The 19,836-nt window shown below is 32.6% G+C and overlaps 1 protein-coding gene across 1 annotated transcript in view; it reads right to left on the bottom strand.

The window, feature by feature from the left end:
* LOC113399501 (serine protease inhibitor dipetalogastin) overlaps window positions 1–19,836 on the bottom strand; it is a 78,028-nt gene continuing 58,192 nt past the window's right edge. The window contains exons 3-12 of the mRNA XM_026638645.2: window positions 5,682–5,822; window positions 5,031–5,178; window positions 4,195–4,356; window positions 3,627–3,770; window positions 2,826–2,990; window positions 2,382–2,543; window positions 2,021–2,146; window positions 1,490–1,666; window positions 1,135–1,293; window positions 1–1,008 (exon numbers count right to left, since the gene is read on the bottom strand). Of these exons, the coding sequence (XP_026494430.1) occupies window positions 930–1,008; window positions 1,135–1,293; window positions 1,490–1,666; window positions 2,021–2,146; window positions 2,382–2,543; window positions 2,826–2,990; window positions 3,627–3,770; window positions 4,195–4,356; window positions 5,031–5,178; window positions 5,682–5,822 (1,463 nt within the window). The 3' untranslated portion in view covers window positions 1–929. The remainder of the gene's footprint in view (window positions 1,009–1,134; window positions 1,294–1,489; window positions 1,667–2,020; window positions 2,147–2,381; window positions 2,544–2,825; window positions 2,991–3,626; window positions 3,771–4,194; window positions 4,357–5,030; window positions 5,179–5,681; window positions 5,823–19,836) is intronic.

Consider the following 19,836-nt stretch of genomic DNA (forward strand, 5'->3'; position numbering starts at 1 on the left):
TTATTATTGAAATTCATTTATTTATGGTTTGTTAAGACACCGTATACATCAAGTATTTGAATATGATTGGAAATATATGGGGAATATTTATTAAAAAGTCTTATACTATACCATGAGTAACGAAAATAATCACGACGATAATAAACGTCGATGATTATTTTCTAAAGTGAAATACACAACGCCAACCATTATATTTTTTATATAAATCATTATAATACTGATTTTAATACAATGGTCGGCTTTAAACTTATTAAAAAATAAATAATTAAAAGTAAATCTTGTAGTTTATCTATGCTTTGTGACAGTTTCAGTTCAAAAATTAAGATGGCGGAACGTCAAACACTATTTTTATTTACACCTCACTAACTATTCAGATAATAAATAAAGCAATAAATATAAACAGTCAAATCTTATTAAAGGATTCTAAACCTATCTTATTTTATATAATGCTAAAATAGAATAACAATTTTGCCGTTAAATGCACAGATAACAAAAAATCTAAATGCAAATTAGAGCTATCATTATTTATAAATGCAATTACTGACATGTTTTTTACTGTATGTTTACATATTAAGTATATATTAGACTACATAATTTATAAATAACGAAAGCATTGAAAAAAATATTAAACTATTTCATTCAACCTACTCAATTCCACACTTAAATATCACTTTATAAAATTCCGATTGGCGCCATTTTGTGACGCTTAGCCGCCATTTTGAACACATTTGTACTGACATACACCGATATAAAAATGACAAACAATCGAAAATGGAAGACAATTTACATTGGTCTCTACTCGAGTAAAGATAGCTTATTTTATTTATGTTGGCACTAATTTTAAAGTGGACGCGTAGTCCAAAATGCATCGATATGTGAAAGCGAAATATGTTGATATGACTTTAACTATTATAAGTTAGGGATGTAATTTATCGATAAAGATAGTTTTTCGGTTCCTCTGCGATCGGATCCGTGCATGTTCCCAAATGTTTCTGTTGTACGAGACTTCTGTAAGGAAAGGAAAGCGTTAATATTAGATATGTTTTCAATACTTTACCGCTTTATCTGGGTTTATTTTTGTTGAAATTGTGTTTTATAACAATACTTTTTTTAAATAAAATAATCATAACAAACCGTGATCTGCAATTCTCCATCTCCAAGAAGCATCGATTGGAGTAAGTCTTATTGTCGGTACCACAGACAGGATCATATTCCGGAGGGCAAACGCGTGCACAACCTGAGTACTGGAAGCGCGAGAGGCAGCGCTTGAGAGGTACTACGAAGACGTGCTTCCTAAAAAAACATCACAGCTTTATGATCTCCTGGTACTCGATATACTCGATATATGAATGGGAGGAAAATATTTAACAAAATATGTATTATTTGTCGGGTTAATATTCATTTGAAATATTAATAAAATTAAATAAATATTTTAACAAAATGTATTTTTTTTTCTAAGACTCGTTGATAATGTACTCAGCCAACGTACCCACAATTTTCCTTCTTCATAATACATTCATTCTTGTAGAATCTGTTATCAGATCCGCATACAAAAGCCGGAGTCTCTGGACATTCTTCATGACAGAGTGCTGTTGTCCTGCAATGTGCTGCGGAAACTGAGACGACGTGCTGACCACAGGTAAGTTTACGAAGTTCGCATTCTGATCTGTGAATTAAAAAAACCTTCGTCACAAAAATATTTCCAACTTTACAGTCATTTTTCTCCAACTTTATGTCTTTTCATCTTTTCTCTAAACGCCAAATAATGTTAATATTTTAAGAAGTACGTTACGTAATAGGAAAATGGAGAAAGTCGTGATAATTGTTACAATACAATCTGGAAAGTTATACATTGAAAGAACTCTTCATAATTACATTATTTGTTTGATCTAAATCAAAATTAAAAAATATAACGTCCAATTTCGAAATACTGATTTTTTTTGAAATTCGAATAAAATTATTTGAGAGTATTGCTATGTAGTTGAATATTATATTTATTTTGAACAAGGAAATAGCTGACTTGTAAACATTTCCATCAGATCCACAGAGAGGTTGTTCAAGTGCATTATCACAGTTTTCAGGACAATCGGTCTCCATTCTTGGCAGCAATGTGCAATTGCCAAAGTGTGCCAGCTGTACTCCTTTCCTGTAATATATATTATCGATATAGAATAATGTGAAATTACATCAATTTTTATAAATGACAGTTAGCTTAAACGGAATTAAAAAAAATAAAGTAAAAGATTAAATTCATGAATTCCAAATATTAGGGTAAGAATATTTTTTAATCACTGTTTTATCTGGATTTGTTCATTTGTCGATTTATAATAATAATGTAAGATTAAATTTCATGGTGGACCGAATATAAATAATAAACTTACAGGCAAGTAGCAACCTTCAAGAGGCAAGGGTTGGTATACACGTTGGCATCAGTACCGCAAACCGGGTCGAACTCACTGGGACACTTCACTTTGAGGCACTTACTCATCTTCGACTTACATTTATCCATGTCGACTTTTTTCACGATCTTCCTGTTAGTTGCTCTGTAATAATTTATAAAACGATGCAAATTAATATTTTGTAAACGTAAAGACTGAAATATTTCTGAGTTGTGTAATAACTAGACCTTATAGGTCTTATAGTATGTTTGAATTTATGAACTGTATATCTGCAGTGAAGCCTTTATGCACAAAATGAAAACTTACCACATGTGCATATTTCAACCAATCAGCAATAAGGCAACGATGTGAAATAAGTTCAAACATACAAAGAAAGAAAGCTTAAGACTAGCATGGGACTTTAACAGGCTCAACGGTTCAACTCACCCACAGTTTAGCATTTTCATTTCACACTCGTTCCTATAAATGTTTTCATCGGATCCGCAGACCAGCTTTTCCTTCTGTCCAGAGCAGTCGGTAGGACAGGAATCACCTCCAGACGTACGTTCTTGAGATACACAGAACGCCATTGGTACCTCGAAGACGTGCTTTCTGAAAACATTTTGAAAAGGAATTATAATTTCTGATGAAATTAAGACTATTTTGATATAAAGATTTTCGATTTTAACAGCTTTATGGTATTAGTTTATTCAACGACATGTACAGAATAATTGACTTAAAATTAAGTTTTTTCACACACAGTTAATTTTCCTTTAAAAATGTCTAATGAGAACCTACTATAGGTAGGATCTCATTAGACGTTTAATACTAGTATCAAATTACATGACATCAAAATTATCAACCAAATCCTCAATAGCTTGAAGAACTTCCTAAAGAATAAAAACCAAATTAATGGGTGATAATATTAGAGTTTTATATTTTCATTTTTGTTGGTGATATTATCTTTATTTATTTTTTTATTATTTACATTTGTCTTCATTTACTCGTAGTGTAGTTTCAATATTGACTGTGTTATTGTATGTATGTGTGACGATGTATCACTCTTTGCTATGCTTCAATTTTTTAATTTCATTTGGGAATATTCCAGTTGAGTTTCTGATATCAATTAATAAATAAAACTATTTACACAGGAATTATAATTAACACAGCGAATCTTACACAATGATGTAACTATACGAAAGTATGTTTTAATTTTTTCTTGCTACAAATACTAAACTAGTAACTCACCCACAGTTAGTTGCTTTCATTCTACAAGCATTCGCGTACAGCTTCCCGTCAGAACCACAAGTTGGTCGAGATGCTCTCCAGCATGATTCGCGACAGTGACGTGTCGTTTGACAATGTTTCTTACTCGTTTTTACAACGCCTTGTCTGAAAATTTTCTATATTATAAAACGGACGAACTTAAACGTTAAATTAAATTCAAAAATGGAAAATAGCTTCCCGCCAAAACAGACAACAGAGCAGAGATCTGGATACAATAAACCGTCAGTACATATATTCAGTTAAGAAAAGTGACAATAAACTACAACATGTTTTAGGATATAAACAAAAGGTGAATAGGCTGAATTAAGCTGTAACTAAGAAGAAATACGAACAATAATTTGTTCTGATACGATACGTAAATAATTATGGAAACAAATGTCTCCTGAAATACAGATTACTAAATTTACGAATCAGGTCTTTATAATCATCCAAGTTGATTGTGAAGGGAATAATGCAATAACAATAATTATTATTATTATTAATAAAAATAAAGGAGAAGATGGAGATGTCAAATATACTTCCAACTTACCCGCAAGTGAGCAATTTCATCTGACAAGTGCTTTTGTAAACATTTCCATCAGATCCACATATGGGTCCATCAAACGGCGCTTGAGAGCAGTCGACTGGACAGTTCTCTCTGTGTGCGCTGATGTTGTTACAAGCTCCCAAATGAGACAAACCAATGCCAACTCTATCAGTGAAACAAACAGACTATTTAGAATCGTTTTAAATAATTTCCATGTTAACAAAATAACAATTCATTGATTTTATCGTAAAAATGTGTGAGATCTGGAAGTGGGAACTGTGCACTCCCTTGCCTCGGAAAGCACGAAAAAAATCATTGGTCCTGCACGTGAACTCTTTCCGGTCCTGTGAGATTTGGCGACCCATCAGATTATGAGAGTGAGGGGATACAGACTGCACGTATGTTTGTTCACACATTTGTGCACTATAATTTGTCTTGCGTTGTTGGCTGGTCTCCCTTGATATTGATCGACGTGACCGAAACAAATCAAAACATTATTATTCTTATTAATCATATCACTATAAAAATAACAAGATTTTTTTTGCAACTTTTACATTTTAATGTCTTCATCACTTTTCTCTAAATTAATCATTTAATAGATACATCCAAACAAGTTTGACAATATCGCATCTAACGATGTTCGCTTCTGATAAGTAACGAGAAAAAAACTAGTTGAAGAAAAAAACTAAATACACAAAAATGTGAGTCAGACACAAATCTCTACGGTTGTATCAACAATAATCGGATTAAACAATATTGTGCTTTAACTTGTTTATTTAGAAAGGCAATTGCCCAATTTTCTTCTGTTCTTTACATTAAAGTGTAATAAATTTTCTCACCTGCATATTTCTACTTGTAGCATACATCTGTTTAGGTAAGTTCGTCCATTGGTTCCGCACACTGGGTCACGTTCGCCGGTGCAACGATGTTCACATTTAGAGCCCTGTGCACGGGAGCAGGAGCCTTGATCTGGAGCTAATCTCACACCTGGAATAATTGATATAAATAATAATTAATCACTGTCACCACTAAAATATACCCCAATTCTGTAGAAATTACTGAATTTAGTTGTAATGAAACAGAAGTTGTTCGCGATGAAAATATAGTTTTGATCACAATTCAAATCGTTAAAAATAACCCGAAAATTTGAACTTGGTGCAATCTGCTCTGTCCATATTAATATCCCGTTTGGGTGACCTTATACGAAATATTCAAATAAACTTTATGGAGATTACATTACTTTGGATTCAATATCATTTATATTCAAGATATGAGAGACCCAGTGATGATGATGATCTGATCGATTTTGGTCTCGACGACCATTTTGAAGGGAAACAAGCCATCTGCACATCAAAAATCTCATAATTCGACAATTGTAAACGTTGAATTTGTAATATCACCATAATATCACCTAGTTAATTTACCACTTGAGAATAACCACCATATCATAACATAAATAAATCAAGAGGGCAGTGCTACCTGAAACCTACCTTTTCCACAAGTTTTCTTTCTCATTTCGCAAAGTGACGGGTAGATGTATCCGTCTGTGGCGCACACGGGCTCTCCTTGCAGTGTCGGGCCACAGATGCGAGGACAGGAAGCGTCTCTTGCTCCGTCACACCATGACGCAGCTAGAATATAAAAATATCAATTAAATAAAAAAATCTTGAAACACGTTTCGTTACAAAAACTAGCCTTATTTATAATAGCTGTATACATAAGGCTTTGTCTCTTTCTTACAAATGACAAATTATTGAAGGAAAAAAAGGGAAAAATTATGGTATTCGAATGTGTAACAAATTTTATACTAGGCTTTATTCTAAATAGGCTTCTATTATTCTAATGTCTCTTCTAATATCCTAGGCTTTAGTCTAAACTATACTATTGTTTAATTATATTGAAAATTGTAAACCATCATAATATTAACAAAAACTCGCTGGGTTTCGTTCGCCAGTTCTTTGCGGTCTCGATCCGAGTATTACCTTTTAAGAATCGGTGGTTTTTTCTTTGACTATCTATAAGTACAAATAACATAATAAAAAATCGTCCTTTCAATCTAAAATTGATGGCGACTGCATTACATCGAATATATTGTTACGAAACAATTGCAATGATAATATAAGTGAGGAATTGTTCATATTTAAAATGAAGTTATACGCTTAATTTAAAACAAAAACAAGTCACAGCCAGTTAATATCCCACAGCTGGGCAATGGTCTATTCTCTCTTACTAACTTTTAAAAGGTTTGGAGCTTCAACTCCGCCACGCTGCTCCAATACGGTTTGTCATGGACTCTCGTGCCAGATTATCATTGACCACTTGCATTTCCTCATAATACTTTCCTTGGCTTCCTTAATGAATAGGAATAGCACCGCTTAGCTTATCCCGGATTTGAACTAAGAATCATCGATTAAGATTCTCGTCTAACCGCTGGGTCATCACGGATTATTTTAAGCGATCTCATAAATTACAATGACAGAGAATAATTGAGGAAAGTATCATTAGAACGACTCCTTTCCTGCGGCTAAACGATTAAATACTTTCACAGATCATGTCGAACGAAATCGTATTACATTTCGCTTTTATTATAGATGACAGACAATAACAATATAACAATAATATTCTCCACTTAATGACACAAAAAAATAAGTACTTGTAAAGTGTATATGTCTAATTTTAGCTTAAGTAATCTAGATCTATAGATTATAATGAAAATAACTTTAAAAAGTAAAAAAAATTAGCCAGTAATAGAAGTTACTTTAATCAATACATTTTTGTGATTTAATCACCGATGTATGATCATCATTATCAATATTATCATTAGTAGTAAAAGGTTAACCTATACGTACTCGTATATAATAAATGCGAAAGTAACTCCGTCTCTCTGTCTTTTGCTTTTCAGGGGCTAAACTTTTAACTCCAGAGAACGACATTACGCCTTAGCCTTTATTTACTTTTTACGCCTAAGCCTTCACTTGTTTATATGATTGATCGTCAACCAAATATACGTATTTTTATATAAACCTAATTAAAAGACAATAACGTGCTCCATCTGATAGCATTAAACGTTCAAACAATAAAAACATGATCGAAAATTGAATAAAACAAAGGCGTTAAATACCTTTAAGAGCTTATTTTTATTAAACAACTGCGTGGAGACACGCAAAAGCCCCACATACAGATCTAAAACGATAAAACATCCCGGCGTGCCATGCATTGTATTCATGAGGCCATTAAAACGGCGAGAAATTGAAATAGTTCATTTATCTAGGGAATTGTTACGCTTTCATAAATTATTAATTTTGTTAAGTCAACTGCACACCAAATATGTGAAGCTTAAATGCCGAGGTATCCCAGTGGTTAGAACATATTAATATTAAAGGAAGATTGCGCCTTCAAACTCCTAGAGCTTCTATGTGCTTCATTTTTATTTATAAATATACTAACTGTCCGTTCCGACTTCAATTAAAAGGAATAACCAAGGTAAATTTTAAGTTTATCGATCCTGAAGTTTTGTAGATCGTGAAATCGTGAAGTTTTTATATCGCTTATGTGTTTTATGGATTCATCTCGTTTATAGCAGTGAAGGAATACATTGTGACGAATGCTGCATGATTTGGATAAAAATCTGCCACATGTGTATCTCACGGTAGAATCAGCTCCAAGCCTTCTCAAAAGGAGATAAGGCTCAGACGTGGACATTTTTGGGTTACTTTCACATGGACATTTCTAATGCTTACATCGGCTTAAGTCCATGTTCTTCGGCTATAAATCACGTGTTATAATATAACCATTGGACTATCTTAAAATGCATCTTCATAGTTTTTGTCCATAAAGTCAGACTTGGATGTTAAAGGTTAAATAAAATGCGTAAAGTCGGAATTTAAACGCCATTAAAGTTATCTCCGTATAAAGCAGCTATTGTTTGATAACACGAGATCCTTATAGAGGCAATATCTGAGCAAATTGATACAGTCTGGCGCTTTGTCCGCCTGAGGCCAATAAATACGCGATTACCATTTATTTAAATATCGAACAATAAATAAATGAAATATTTGTTGTCGCTCGCGGCTTCATTTTAAGGGATGGTCGTCTGGTGATAGGCACAAAAATCCTATATCCTGCCGTAGGGCTTCAGTTTGGTTCATACAAAATTTCATTAAATGCGGTTCATTGGTTTGCCAGGAGAGGTAACAGACAGACAGACAGATTGAGAGAGTTACTTTGACATTTATAAAATTATTATAGATTTAATATAAATATATATAATATTATATATTGGTATAAATAATTATTATAGATTTAGTTAATTATATTTTAATTATATAGATATAAAAGTTTTTAAAAATTTAACCGTCGTTATTATTATTTTTATATTACTTTATATGTACTTGTGAATAGTTATCACTTCCAGTTTTTCTATATGACTGTTGGTATGACAGATTTATCTGTATGAAGTTAATTCAATTTACCAAAATATAATAACTCAATGCGCTATCATTGTTTTACAGCTAGTCTTTACATGTAACTTATTATAGGGCATTTAAAGACACTGTGTCATCGTTAAATTGGATTTTTAAATACAACTAGTAAACAATGGCTAAATTAAAATCTACTATGGAATTATTTAAGAGAAATAATAGGGAATTGGTTTTAACATAACATCATCAATTGTCCGCAAGTGTTTACTTACAATATTCTCTATATTACGAAACTTTTATTCTGTCACTTATTATGAATCAATAGAATTACACCAGAAGCCTTCACGCTAAAGACAACATATATATTTATTACAGATAAACATAAAATTGTGCCTATACATTGTTAGAGTTACACAGGGAACTCACACGCGGGCAACGCCTAGTAAGAAATATTATAGTTTCGTTAAGCTGCCAAGTATTGTAAATAATAAATATTTATTATAAATCCTTTCTCTTGTGCACAATGCTTTGCACGATGCAGTTTATTGTAAATTTAATATCGATCCCACTCTCTAAGAATTTATTACCTTTCTATATGAAATGATGTGAAATATTTGTTAATATTATTTATAACGCATAAATTTATATTGATTTAATACATACACAAAATACTAAAGGCACAAGGGACGTAATATCTTAGTTCCAAGATTGGCGGCGCATTGGTGATATAAGAATGTTTCTGTTCGCCTTTATACTAATTAAAAAAAGGAATAATCAGTATCGTCGGGTGTTTAGGTAAATAATGATCTCTCTTTCTGGCATCATCAAATCGAACATTCGAAAAAAGAAGACTGACTGACTGACTGACTTTGAATCCAAATTTATAAATACTGTATATTATTTTTATTTGTAATAGACAGAATGGTAATTAACTTCACAAGGTATCGCTAGATGTCGCTACGCAATAAATGAACTAATCTACTAGACGTGGTAAGTGTTGAAATAAATAGGATGCTATAAACTATAAAATAAAGTGATAAGTTATATCGCTTCATTAATATATTCTGGAATTAGGTACTCGATATATATTATATTAAATGATAGTTATACATAGCAAATAAATTATAGTTTGTCATTAGAATAAATCTTTATTGAGAGTGATACATAATTATAATATCTTAGGTACGTTTACAAGAAACTAACATTAGTGTTTCATTTATTAGCTTAAACATTATTAACCTTCTCACCATTGAAATAAAGTTTAAAATTGTCCTTGCGGTAAATACTAGACTAGAATCCTCAAAAGGTGTTTATTTCAAGGAACGATTTTTAACGCTTGTTTCGTGTCCCCATTGAAGTTAGAAAATGGCTTGCGGCGCTCTCGGCGACGAGGGAACTCCATTAGTATAGCGATCTACAGGTTTGTAAACGTACAGTGAGACGCAAATACGGGTTAGAGTTTTTAATTTGTTGGTAAAGTTTGGGAATTTAATTGAGGTATAATAATAGGTATTTATTATTAAAATTAAGAGGTCTTTGTTTACTTAAAATTATGTCAGTAAAGTAATTCGTTATCAATACGAAATTGCAGTATAAACTATACACAATGACTTGTAATAATTTGAAGGCGTTCGTTATGCAAAAGCGGACTAAGTTCGAAATTTGAAAAAAATATATATTAAAAGATCCCTTCATTTTTTTAACTCCATTCAATCAAAACTTTAAAAGTGGAATTTTTAAAATACATCAAGGCAATTAAATATGGAATACGACGTAGTTATTAATAAACGATATGCGATGAAAACGCATTGTGGGCGATTTCGCGTAGATTTTATAATTATATTATTATTTCAAAGTCTTAGAGTTTATTTGTTTGTTGACAATTTCAAAATCTTATAGTCTGGTTTTACATACGATAGCCAAATATTGAGAAAAATTATCTATACTAATATTATAAATGCGAAAGTAACACTGTCTGTCTGTTTGTCAGTCGGTCTGTTGCTCTTTCACAGCCAAACCACAAAACCTAATTTGATGAAATATGAAACGAAACAAGTTTGAACTTACATACAACAACATGGGGTGCTTTTTTATACCTAATAGCAGACGACTAGTAATTAATTTACCATAACGCTACGACGAAGATAGTTATTAATTTGATCACTAAAACTCAATATGAAAAGTCTAATATTTGATACGATTTTTTGTATTATTTATTACATCTCAAATATACAGGTTTATAATATGATTACAAATTGGTTTAAATATATTACCAAACTAATTAAAAAAGTCTGTATGATTCTTGTATCAGTTTGATGTAAAGGAATTCTTAAATGATCCGGGTTTTCCCGTTCACGTATAGATGTAAATTCTTGGAAAGTAAATTCTCAGTAGAATACAATTATTTGTCAACTGTCTTCAACGGTTCTCAAGTTAATGTCGTGCATAGCGTTCCGGATTCTTGCTAAATGCGTTTACTGTGTCTTCAAGTTCAGTGTGATTTATTAAACTAGATTTTTTTAATGGTGGCAACATTGCTGTCTTCCATTATGAATGGCAAAATTGTTCTGGTTAAAGAATTTTTAAATATTAAATTTGTATTTTTTTACTTTATTATGATTAATTTTGCGGTCGGTATGTTTATTCTTATAGTTTCGCATCGTATATCCGTTTGTCATATCCTATATCTGCAGAACATTTTGCAAGCAGCCGCTGTAATTTCTATTTAAGTAGATTTTTATTCAACAATTTTGGAGACATTGTGTAATTTAACTAACCGATTAAATTAAATTTATTAGAGTCATTTATTTATATTCTATTAATTATCTGTGCAAAAAAATCTTTTAGGGAGAAAAAAAATCTTATATTTGAGCATACAATTAAGCTTAATAACATGGTCTGTGTAGTGGTCTAGTCTCCCTCGAAAAGAGGTTTGGTCTAAATCTGCCATGAGAACTTTACCAATCCATAGAGTTTCGACTTATTTTTTTCTCGATGGAACTGGCTGAAAAACGCATTACGCGTTTTCCCCACGTGGAAGTGGGGGCTATGTGGGACTCGCCGGTGCCCTGGACGCCGATTGCGCCCCGGTACACTGGAATACCCACTAAAATCTAGCCTCTAGACCACACATTCAAGTTGATTGCTTCGGTGGTCTAGATCATAAACGATCAATCAATATGACAAAATATAAGAAACCGCGAAAGAAACCGCAGGGGTTTGCTAGTTAACAATGAATTGGCCAAATCGTTACCAACACCAACATTGGTATTGTAAGAAATATTAAACATCTCTTACATAGCCAATGAACCACCAACCTTGGAAACGAAGATGTTATGTCCCTTGTACCTCCACTGGTTTACTATTACAGCTTGGTGATGGAATATATGATGAGTCACACATCCAGCCGGGCTTATACTAGGCCATATCGCCAAGTCTTATTTACCAATGTTGGTGGCGCATTGGTGATGTAAGGATTGGTGATTATTTCTTATAGCACCAACACGTCTATGAGCATTTATCATAAGGAGGAACATTTGTATATGTGTGCATTTTCGAAAACAAGAAGAAATAAGTTATTATTTCCTTTATATAATATCTCTAGCCGACATTACATTCACTAGTTTTATCTAAAACGATAAAGTTTTTCAATTATTTTTTAAGCTTAAAATAAATTTAAATCGAGAGTACCTTTTAGTTGGCGTTGCGTGTCTACGCTGTTTTAATGGTGGTTTGTCCTTGGCTTTTTACTTTAGATTAAGTGTATCTCTACTTGGTATAAAACAAAGTCGCTTCCCGCCGTATGTACGCTAAGTCTTTTAGACTATGCATCTGATTCGGAAACGATTTTAAGCAATACAGCATTAATTCTTATCCAATTAAGTACCTTAAATACATTGTGCATTTAATATAGATCAATATGGCCCTTTACAGAATGTAATTTAAGTGAATATTTTCGAAGATCATTAAATATATAAAACGCTGGACATAGCGGTGTGTATTGTCTAATGAAAAAAGTCTGTGGACGTTGTCTGTAAAGACAATCTGTCGTATATTCAGTATCAGCATTGAACCCGTGCGAAGCCGGGGCGGGCCACTTTAATAAGGCCATATCATAGTAGAGAGAATACGAGAATTTCAACTTTCTCATCCATAAATACTTTATTTATTTCGTGTAGTGGATTTAGGCGAAATATATCAACGACACTATTTGATGAGCCCTTTTGCGTTACGTTATGAAATCTAATGTCAATTGAACCATTCATCTTAACCCTATCAACCTTGAAGTGTGAATGGAATGGGGCCATATCCCTATCAAAACACAGAGTGCATGTGCAGCGTCAAACATTACTATAATTTATACTATTATACTACGATATTTATATGTTTTTCTTTTTGAGCAAACCGCTTGGGTGGAACTTGTAACAATACCTAGTATTATTGTGTTCCGCCTTGTAGGCTAATTGGCTTATGTTAATTCATCTTAGTCCAGCCTTAATGCGGTCTATGGGCGGTGGTGGATGGACCATTGACCTTCAGGTGACCCATATATCCGTCCGTCTACCTATTTCATAAATATGTATTATAATATTAAAAGTAATACCAATATACCAATAATGACACTGTCTAGACTTGAAATTAACTAAACTATGAAGAGAATGTCGTGAATATCCCACGGGTGGGAAAAGCGTGTTAAGGAATGAGTTCGCTCAGACACAAGTTTGAAGTAAAATCGTAGCAGAATATGATTGAAAATAAAACATGAATTACTCAATATAGAAGCGAATTTATGAAGCGAACATATAAATATATATCTATCCTTTTTTATGACATTCTTGAGAAAGAGCTAACGATAGCTTAGAGGTGGGTTTACCAAAGAATGGACTCGATACCAATTTAATATGTACCCGGAGACGTATTATTTTGTAAGGTACTAATTTCAGAACATTTAACCCGTGTTTTTCTTTTATGTAAAAATAAATTCGCGATGTTAAATCAACGAACACACATACACCATTTACTTTTATGGATTCCATAATAAGCAGAGATAATTTATGGATGCCATAGAATCATTATACCATAAAGGCTAATGATTTAAGCATTTCACTGGACACAGGGCTGCTTAAAGTATGCTTAGGGTTGTAAGCGACTAAAAAGTGATTAGACATAATTTTAAATAAATTAATAGACTGATTAACTGTTTTTACGAAATAAAATAAAAAAGCGACGAAAAAATTGACAAAATTAATAAAAAATACTCAGCAAAAAATATTTTATTTATTATTTTAGTGGCAACACAGTTTGTTACTCCGCAAAGTTCGAAGTAAAGTTTTATTTAATTTAATGTCTCGTTTCGATTTTAAAAACGCTTGTTAGATATTTTATTTTAACAACGATGGCAGCCCTAGCTGAAGATTCGTTGTTAAGTACTCATAACAATAAACGAAACAAAAACAACTTAAAATCACTTTTTAAGTTATAACCTCTGTTCGTTAAAACGTCATATAAGATGTAGTACAAAACGTCTTAAAATTAAAATAGTATTAATATAAAAAATTTACACCGTGCTGGTTAGTGGCCGCCTTGTTTTAATGACGTCATAAATTTTATATTACTTGCAAGAGTAAATAATTATACGGATTTTTTTACCAGTATTATATTTTTAGGCAGGATATGTAACATATCTTATATTTTAATAGCGTATTTCTGTCCCAGTGATTACGGGACGATAGCTGCACAAAAAATCGGTTATGGTCTCATTTTGAAGAGTATCTGTAGATGTGCAGAAAAATAAAGAGCATTCATGATTGTAATTTACTAAATTGTTACGATTTAACAATTAATAAATTTTAGATAGTGGATAATAGGTACTGGCCGGTTAGAGAGCTGTATGAGAAAAAAATTAAAAACGTAAACAAAAATTAAATAAATTGTTATCGACAAACTCCAATTCTAACTGAACGAATACTATTTGACTTTAAAAATTTAATTTAAAAAAGGTTCCATAATTTTCGCGCCAAATGTAGATGAGTGACTGGCAGTTACGATGAAATGAATTCAAAACCTGTCATAGGTTTGGAATTTCCTAAAAAGTCTGTTGAATAAACACGAAGTATCGCGTAAGACCCACTCGTATACATTTAATTGACATACTTTGTAATTAAAAATATGGACAAAATTAACTACTAAGGTTCTTATAGGTTAATTCAACACTGCAACATGACGATTCAAAAGCTACACGAGTAAAGAAAATTTAGATTTTGATTGACTCGTAGTTGAGTAGAAACGATGTCAATGAACTCTCTCTTGTAATTGAGGACCTGTCAATGTCAAAGCCAATGTCAAATGTGGAAATAATGGAGTCGATTGATGATTTTCCGGTCACAAGTACAATTGTAAACAATGTTGACCCAGCCGTGCGATTTCTATTTCACCAACGCACGTGAAAGTAACGTCTTGTGTGGCATGCAAATTTATTTTATATAAAGCGGTGTTTAGGCGTAACGTTAATGCGTATACCATATCAAATTCGATTAAATAAAATATAATAGTCTTTATCTCCAATCCCAATTTCCAATTTACATATTGTTTTTCTTTCTTCGTCAAATTATACAATACTAATAAAATAAAATTAATTAGATTAATCAAGAGTCAATGTACTTAATGTCAGATTTTCTAATGATATTATATAAATTGTAATTGTATTTTTTTTTGCAATGTTTGGTGAAAAAAACGTCAGGTTTGTTTGGTGGCCCAATGTTGGACATAGTCTTTCCATTTTTGTCTATCGCTCGCGATCCGCTGCCATGTTATCCCTGCATATTTAATTATATCATCCACCCAACGTATCATTTGCTGTATACTTCGAGTAATGCATCACAAATATTTACAAATATAGTTTATTTACGAGCCGACACGATTTCGTTCATAATCATCGGAGAATTACTTGCCACAGTAAATATTAATCGTTTCTTCTTGTTCTACCCTCACACCCATTTATTTCCCTTAAAAACAACACGCCTTATTTTTTGTGATTTGAAGTCGATGTCATAATTTAAATATACGAGAAATGATATTTATAAACACGATGATGTCTCTGATCGAGTTTCGGTTTTGATGAAGGAAAGAAAAAATTACATCGTACCTACGGAGAATTCCTTGGCAGAAATATTCTATAATTTTTTACTGGTCCCACATTTCTGGTGGCTGCTTCACCAATGATGCAGTTGCATTTGTGAACTTTCAACGTACTAACATAACATAACAAAAACAGACACCCGTCTCAGTAACAAAAAATCAAAATCATAGGAATCTGACAACAAACTTTTGTCCTTCGAAAGACTTATTACAATATATTCCAACTAATTGTCCTATCTTCATATATCTGCATTTATAAATGGCATTTTAAATTCTAAATTATCAACACAAAGTTTATATTATACTAATATTATAAATACGAAAGTAACTCTGTGTGTGTCTGTCTACTGTCTCTGGCGTTAATTATTTATTACTACTATACATAAACTTGCAATTTTAAGAAGACATTCGCTTGTTTATTTATTGTTATAAAATGTGTATATATGTCAATTTATTGGCTTAAATTGTAGTATTATTATGTTATGTTTATATCCTTACATAGGATACAACAAAGTGGCTCCCCGCCGTCAATACGCTTTCATCTTTTAAACTTTGCAACGGATTTCAATGCGGTTTCCATCAATAAACAGAGTGATTCAAGAGGAAGATTTATAATTATGCATAATATAATACCGTAGAGTACTTTCCTAGCCGGAAATTTAAAAAAGCAATATATTTTTTATGTGTTCTTTAACATAATTGTACACGTGTTAAGCCGGGCCGACTAGAAAGCTGAAATTTGGAACGTGAGTTTACTTTGTAACGTAAGCATCCACTAAGTAAGGGTTTTTGAAGATTTCAACTTTAAGGGGACCTTTAGGGGAGATCATAGGTGTTATTTTGTACTTTAATCTATCGGATATGAAACGTTCTCGGTTCTATTCCGATCCAACTTCGACTAAAAATTACAAACAGTCAAATCATGAACTCGTAGTAGTGCATAATTTAGCTGAGTTACTAACAAATCCGATGAAATATGTAAATCTAAGGTTTGTTTATCTTTCTTCCTTCTTCCATTGGAATAGACTATACTTATTTATATCGATAACGATACGATCTCAATTATATTATCATCCAACTTCAACCGAACAACAACTACATCGTTGTGTTAATTGAATAGGAAAACAGCTGAACGCCAACGATAACTTTTCGATTCGATTGCGTTAAGCTGACAATTTGTTCTTAGATTGGCCCCCTTTACGGCTAAATTTACAATATGATAATTTTTAAATTTTATCAGCTTATCTGTACGAAGCTTAAACCAACGGTCACGGTGAATAGTGACTTCACGATGTGTGAATAAGAAATAACTTTAGAATGTTACTTTAACCGTTTTCTTTGAAGATGGAATTAGATTCGAAGCGGACGGTTTTTATCAAAATGAAAGTAATCTTGAATGGATACCGTTTCATTGAATCTCTAATTGAATTTGAAATTTAGTTCATTGTCAATAGTAAGAATGGAGCTAGTTAAGAATTGTGTATTTTATACTAAGCTATAAAAACTTAGTCTCACCGAAGAAATGTGATTTTCATTGTGTAATAGTAATGTTCCAATTTTGCAAACTTTTTTTAAGTTATTCGCGGATTTGTAAGCAGAGATGGAGCTATTTATAACCCGTAGTTATTATGGTAAACAGTTTTTATCTCACGGACATCGGTTATTATTTAATTGATATTTATACATGTATATAAATAATAAAAGATAAAAACGGTATATTAAGTTTTATTTTGTTTGTCTGGCTTTGGAGTTATAAATAAATAAAAAACGGATCAGAATAGAAAAATAAAGATTTCCACTGACTTGTGTTATGCTCAAATTTCCAATAATGGTGGGTTTAGATATTCTACTGCCAAAGTACGTACTACTCAGATTTGTTGTGTTCCGGTTCGAAGGGTAAGTGAGCCAGTGTAACTACAGGCACAAGGTACATAACTTCCCAACAAGGAACATTATCTTAGTTCCCAAGATTGGTGGCGCATTGGCGATGAAAGGAATGGATAATATTTGAAGGGCCGTTGTCTATAGGCGGTGATGACTTCTGACCATCAGGTGAAAATTCGTCCGTCCGCCTACCTATATCATAAGAAAAAATAAAAATATCTACGATTTTCGTTGGTGGAAATTTCGTGGAATTCACCGAATATTGCTTTTTTAAACCTGGCGACATTATAGCTTATAATTTGACATACCTACATATACCCTGAAAACACATTTATTCCTATGAAGTAACGCACAGACCGCCATACAATATCTTTATATAGCAGCCATACCCTAAACCATTCAAAATATCATTACAAGCCGCCATATTATTACGGGCAATACAATTTATTTCAATAACGAATGTCTGAACATCCTTAATAAATGGCCGGCAAGCATCGTGGGCGAGGACATGCGCGGGCGCAGGCTTCGATCCCCAACTACTTATATATTAATATACTATTTTGAATTTCATACGGAACCTGTTCGACCAGAACGAGATGCATTGACAAGGGTTTGATTCGCACAATTTAAGTGTGCCGATTTCTTCTCTACTGCATTTTTAAATGATTATAAAATGGCTTCGGTTTGCAAGATTACAGATAAAAGCTCTGATTAAAAGTAATTAGGTAAAATAAAACTTTCTCTGTTCAGTGGAAATACTTGTTAATTTATAAACGTAATTAGTTTACTAAGATTCTTTACTTGAGTAAAGCGCTTAAGAAAAAAAACCTCTAAAGGAAAAAGGGAACGTTATAAGACCACTTGGTTGTTTGTCTGAAAATCTATCATGAAATTGGGCAGGAAGCCATATTTTATTAAAAAAAAAATCCGGAAACTGGTAAATCTTTCATTATTGTGTGGTGGTACAGAACCCTCAGTGCGCGAGTTTGATTCGCACTTGTCGGTGCCTTATCCCGCCTTGTAAGTCAACCCGACGCGTATGCAGTGACGGCATGATGATCTCTTATTTTGTCATACCCCTTCCCGCTGTCTTCGTTGCGTGTGACTGCCGCCTGCACTTATATACTTATATTATATACTTATTTATTTACTAACATAATAATAGTCATCAAAAATAACAATCAAACGTGAACGATTACAATTCATTGAACCTCGACAACGATCAATGTCAATGATCTGGCAAATTTTTGACAAGTGACAACATTTTCAAAAAAATTCATATTGTAAATTTTTAGAACGTCAACGAGCTGCCAACGTGGGTATACAAGATGGTACGTCTTGTGCCTATAAAATAATACTGGTTTACACACTATTCAAACAAACAGAGTAATACAATATAACACTGTTTTACTGGTAGAATAATTGCTGAGTAGGTGGTGGCTAACCAGCCCAGTCATCGTTTTTCTTAAATATACTGTAAATTGTACTAACCAGCTAAGTCAAACAATAGAGAAATAATTCCCTTATGTTTGACTTTGCTCAGATTAAGACATTTTTCACTCTTTGAGAATAAAAAGTTATAAATAAGTTCTTGAAGTATTTTCGTCACAAACTGAATTCCAATCGGGCGAACCGCGGATTCTACAAGCTGGTAGAGAAATATAAATAATAAATCATACAGACTATGAATATGCCGTGAGAAATAAAATCATTGATATAAAGGTCATTAATCTCAATCTAAAACTTGTTTTACCGAAATGCCGAAAACCTTGTTTAATTATATAATCATATATCCTGACGTGACAAATATTTGCATATATTATACAATTTAGCTCGCCAAAGGCGTATCCACAATTTAATTTGCATAATAATAGCACAAAATCCATCACATAGTTGGAATGGAATTAATGAGTAATTAGATTTTAAAATAGTATACGCTTGGTATTTAATTTATCAAAGGGACTATTACTAAGTCTACGATGTCTATGCGTCGGTCTGCGTATCGTCTTGACCGATTTTAGCACCGGTAGCTAATGTCAAGGGAGACCAGCCAACTACTCAGGACATATTTGCACAAGTGGGCGCGAACACAGGTGCACCCTCATAATCCGATGGAATGGAAAATGCGAAATGACCAGAAAGACTTCAACTCAGGCTGCACGAGCTTTTCGCGGCACGGAAGGTACACACTTCCAAATTCCAC

Source organism: Vanessa tameamea, chromosome 25, assembly GCF_037043105.1.
Source record: "Vanessa tameamea isolate UH-Manoa-2023 chromosome 25, ilVanTame1 primary haplotype, whole genome shotgun sequence".
In the NCBI taxonomy this organism is placed as follows: Eukaryota; Metazoa; Arthropoda; class Insecta; order Lepidoptera; family Nymphalidae; genus Vanessa; species Vanessa tameamea.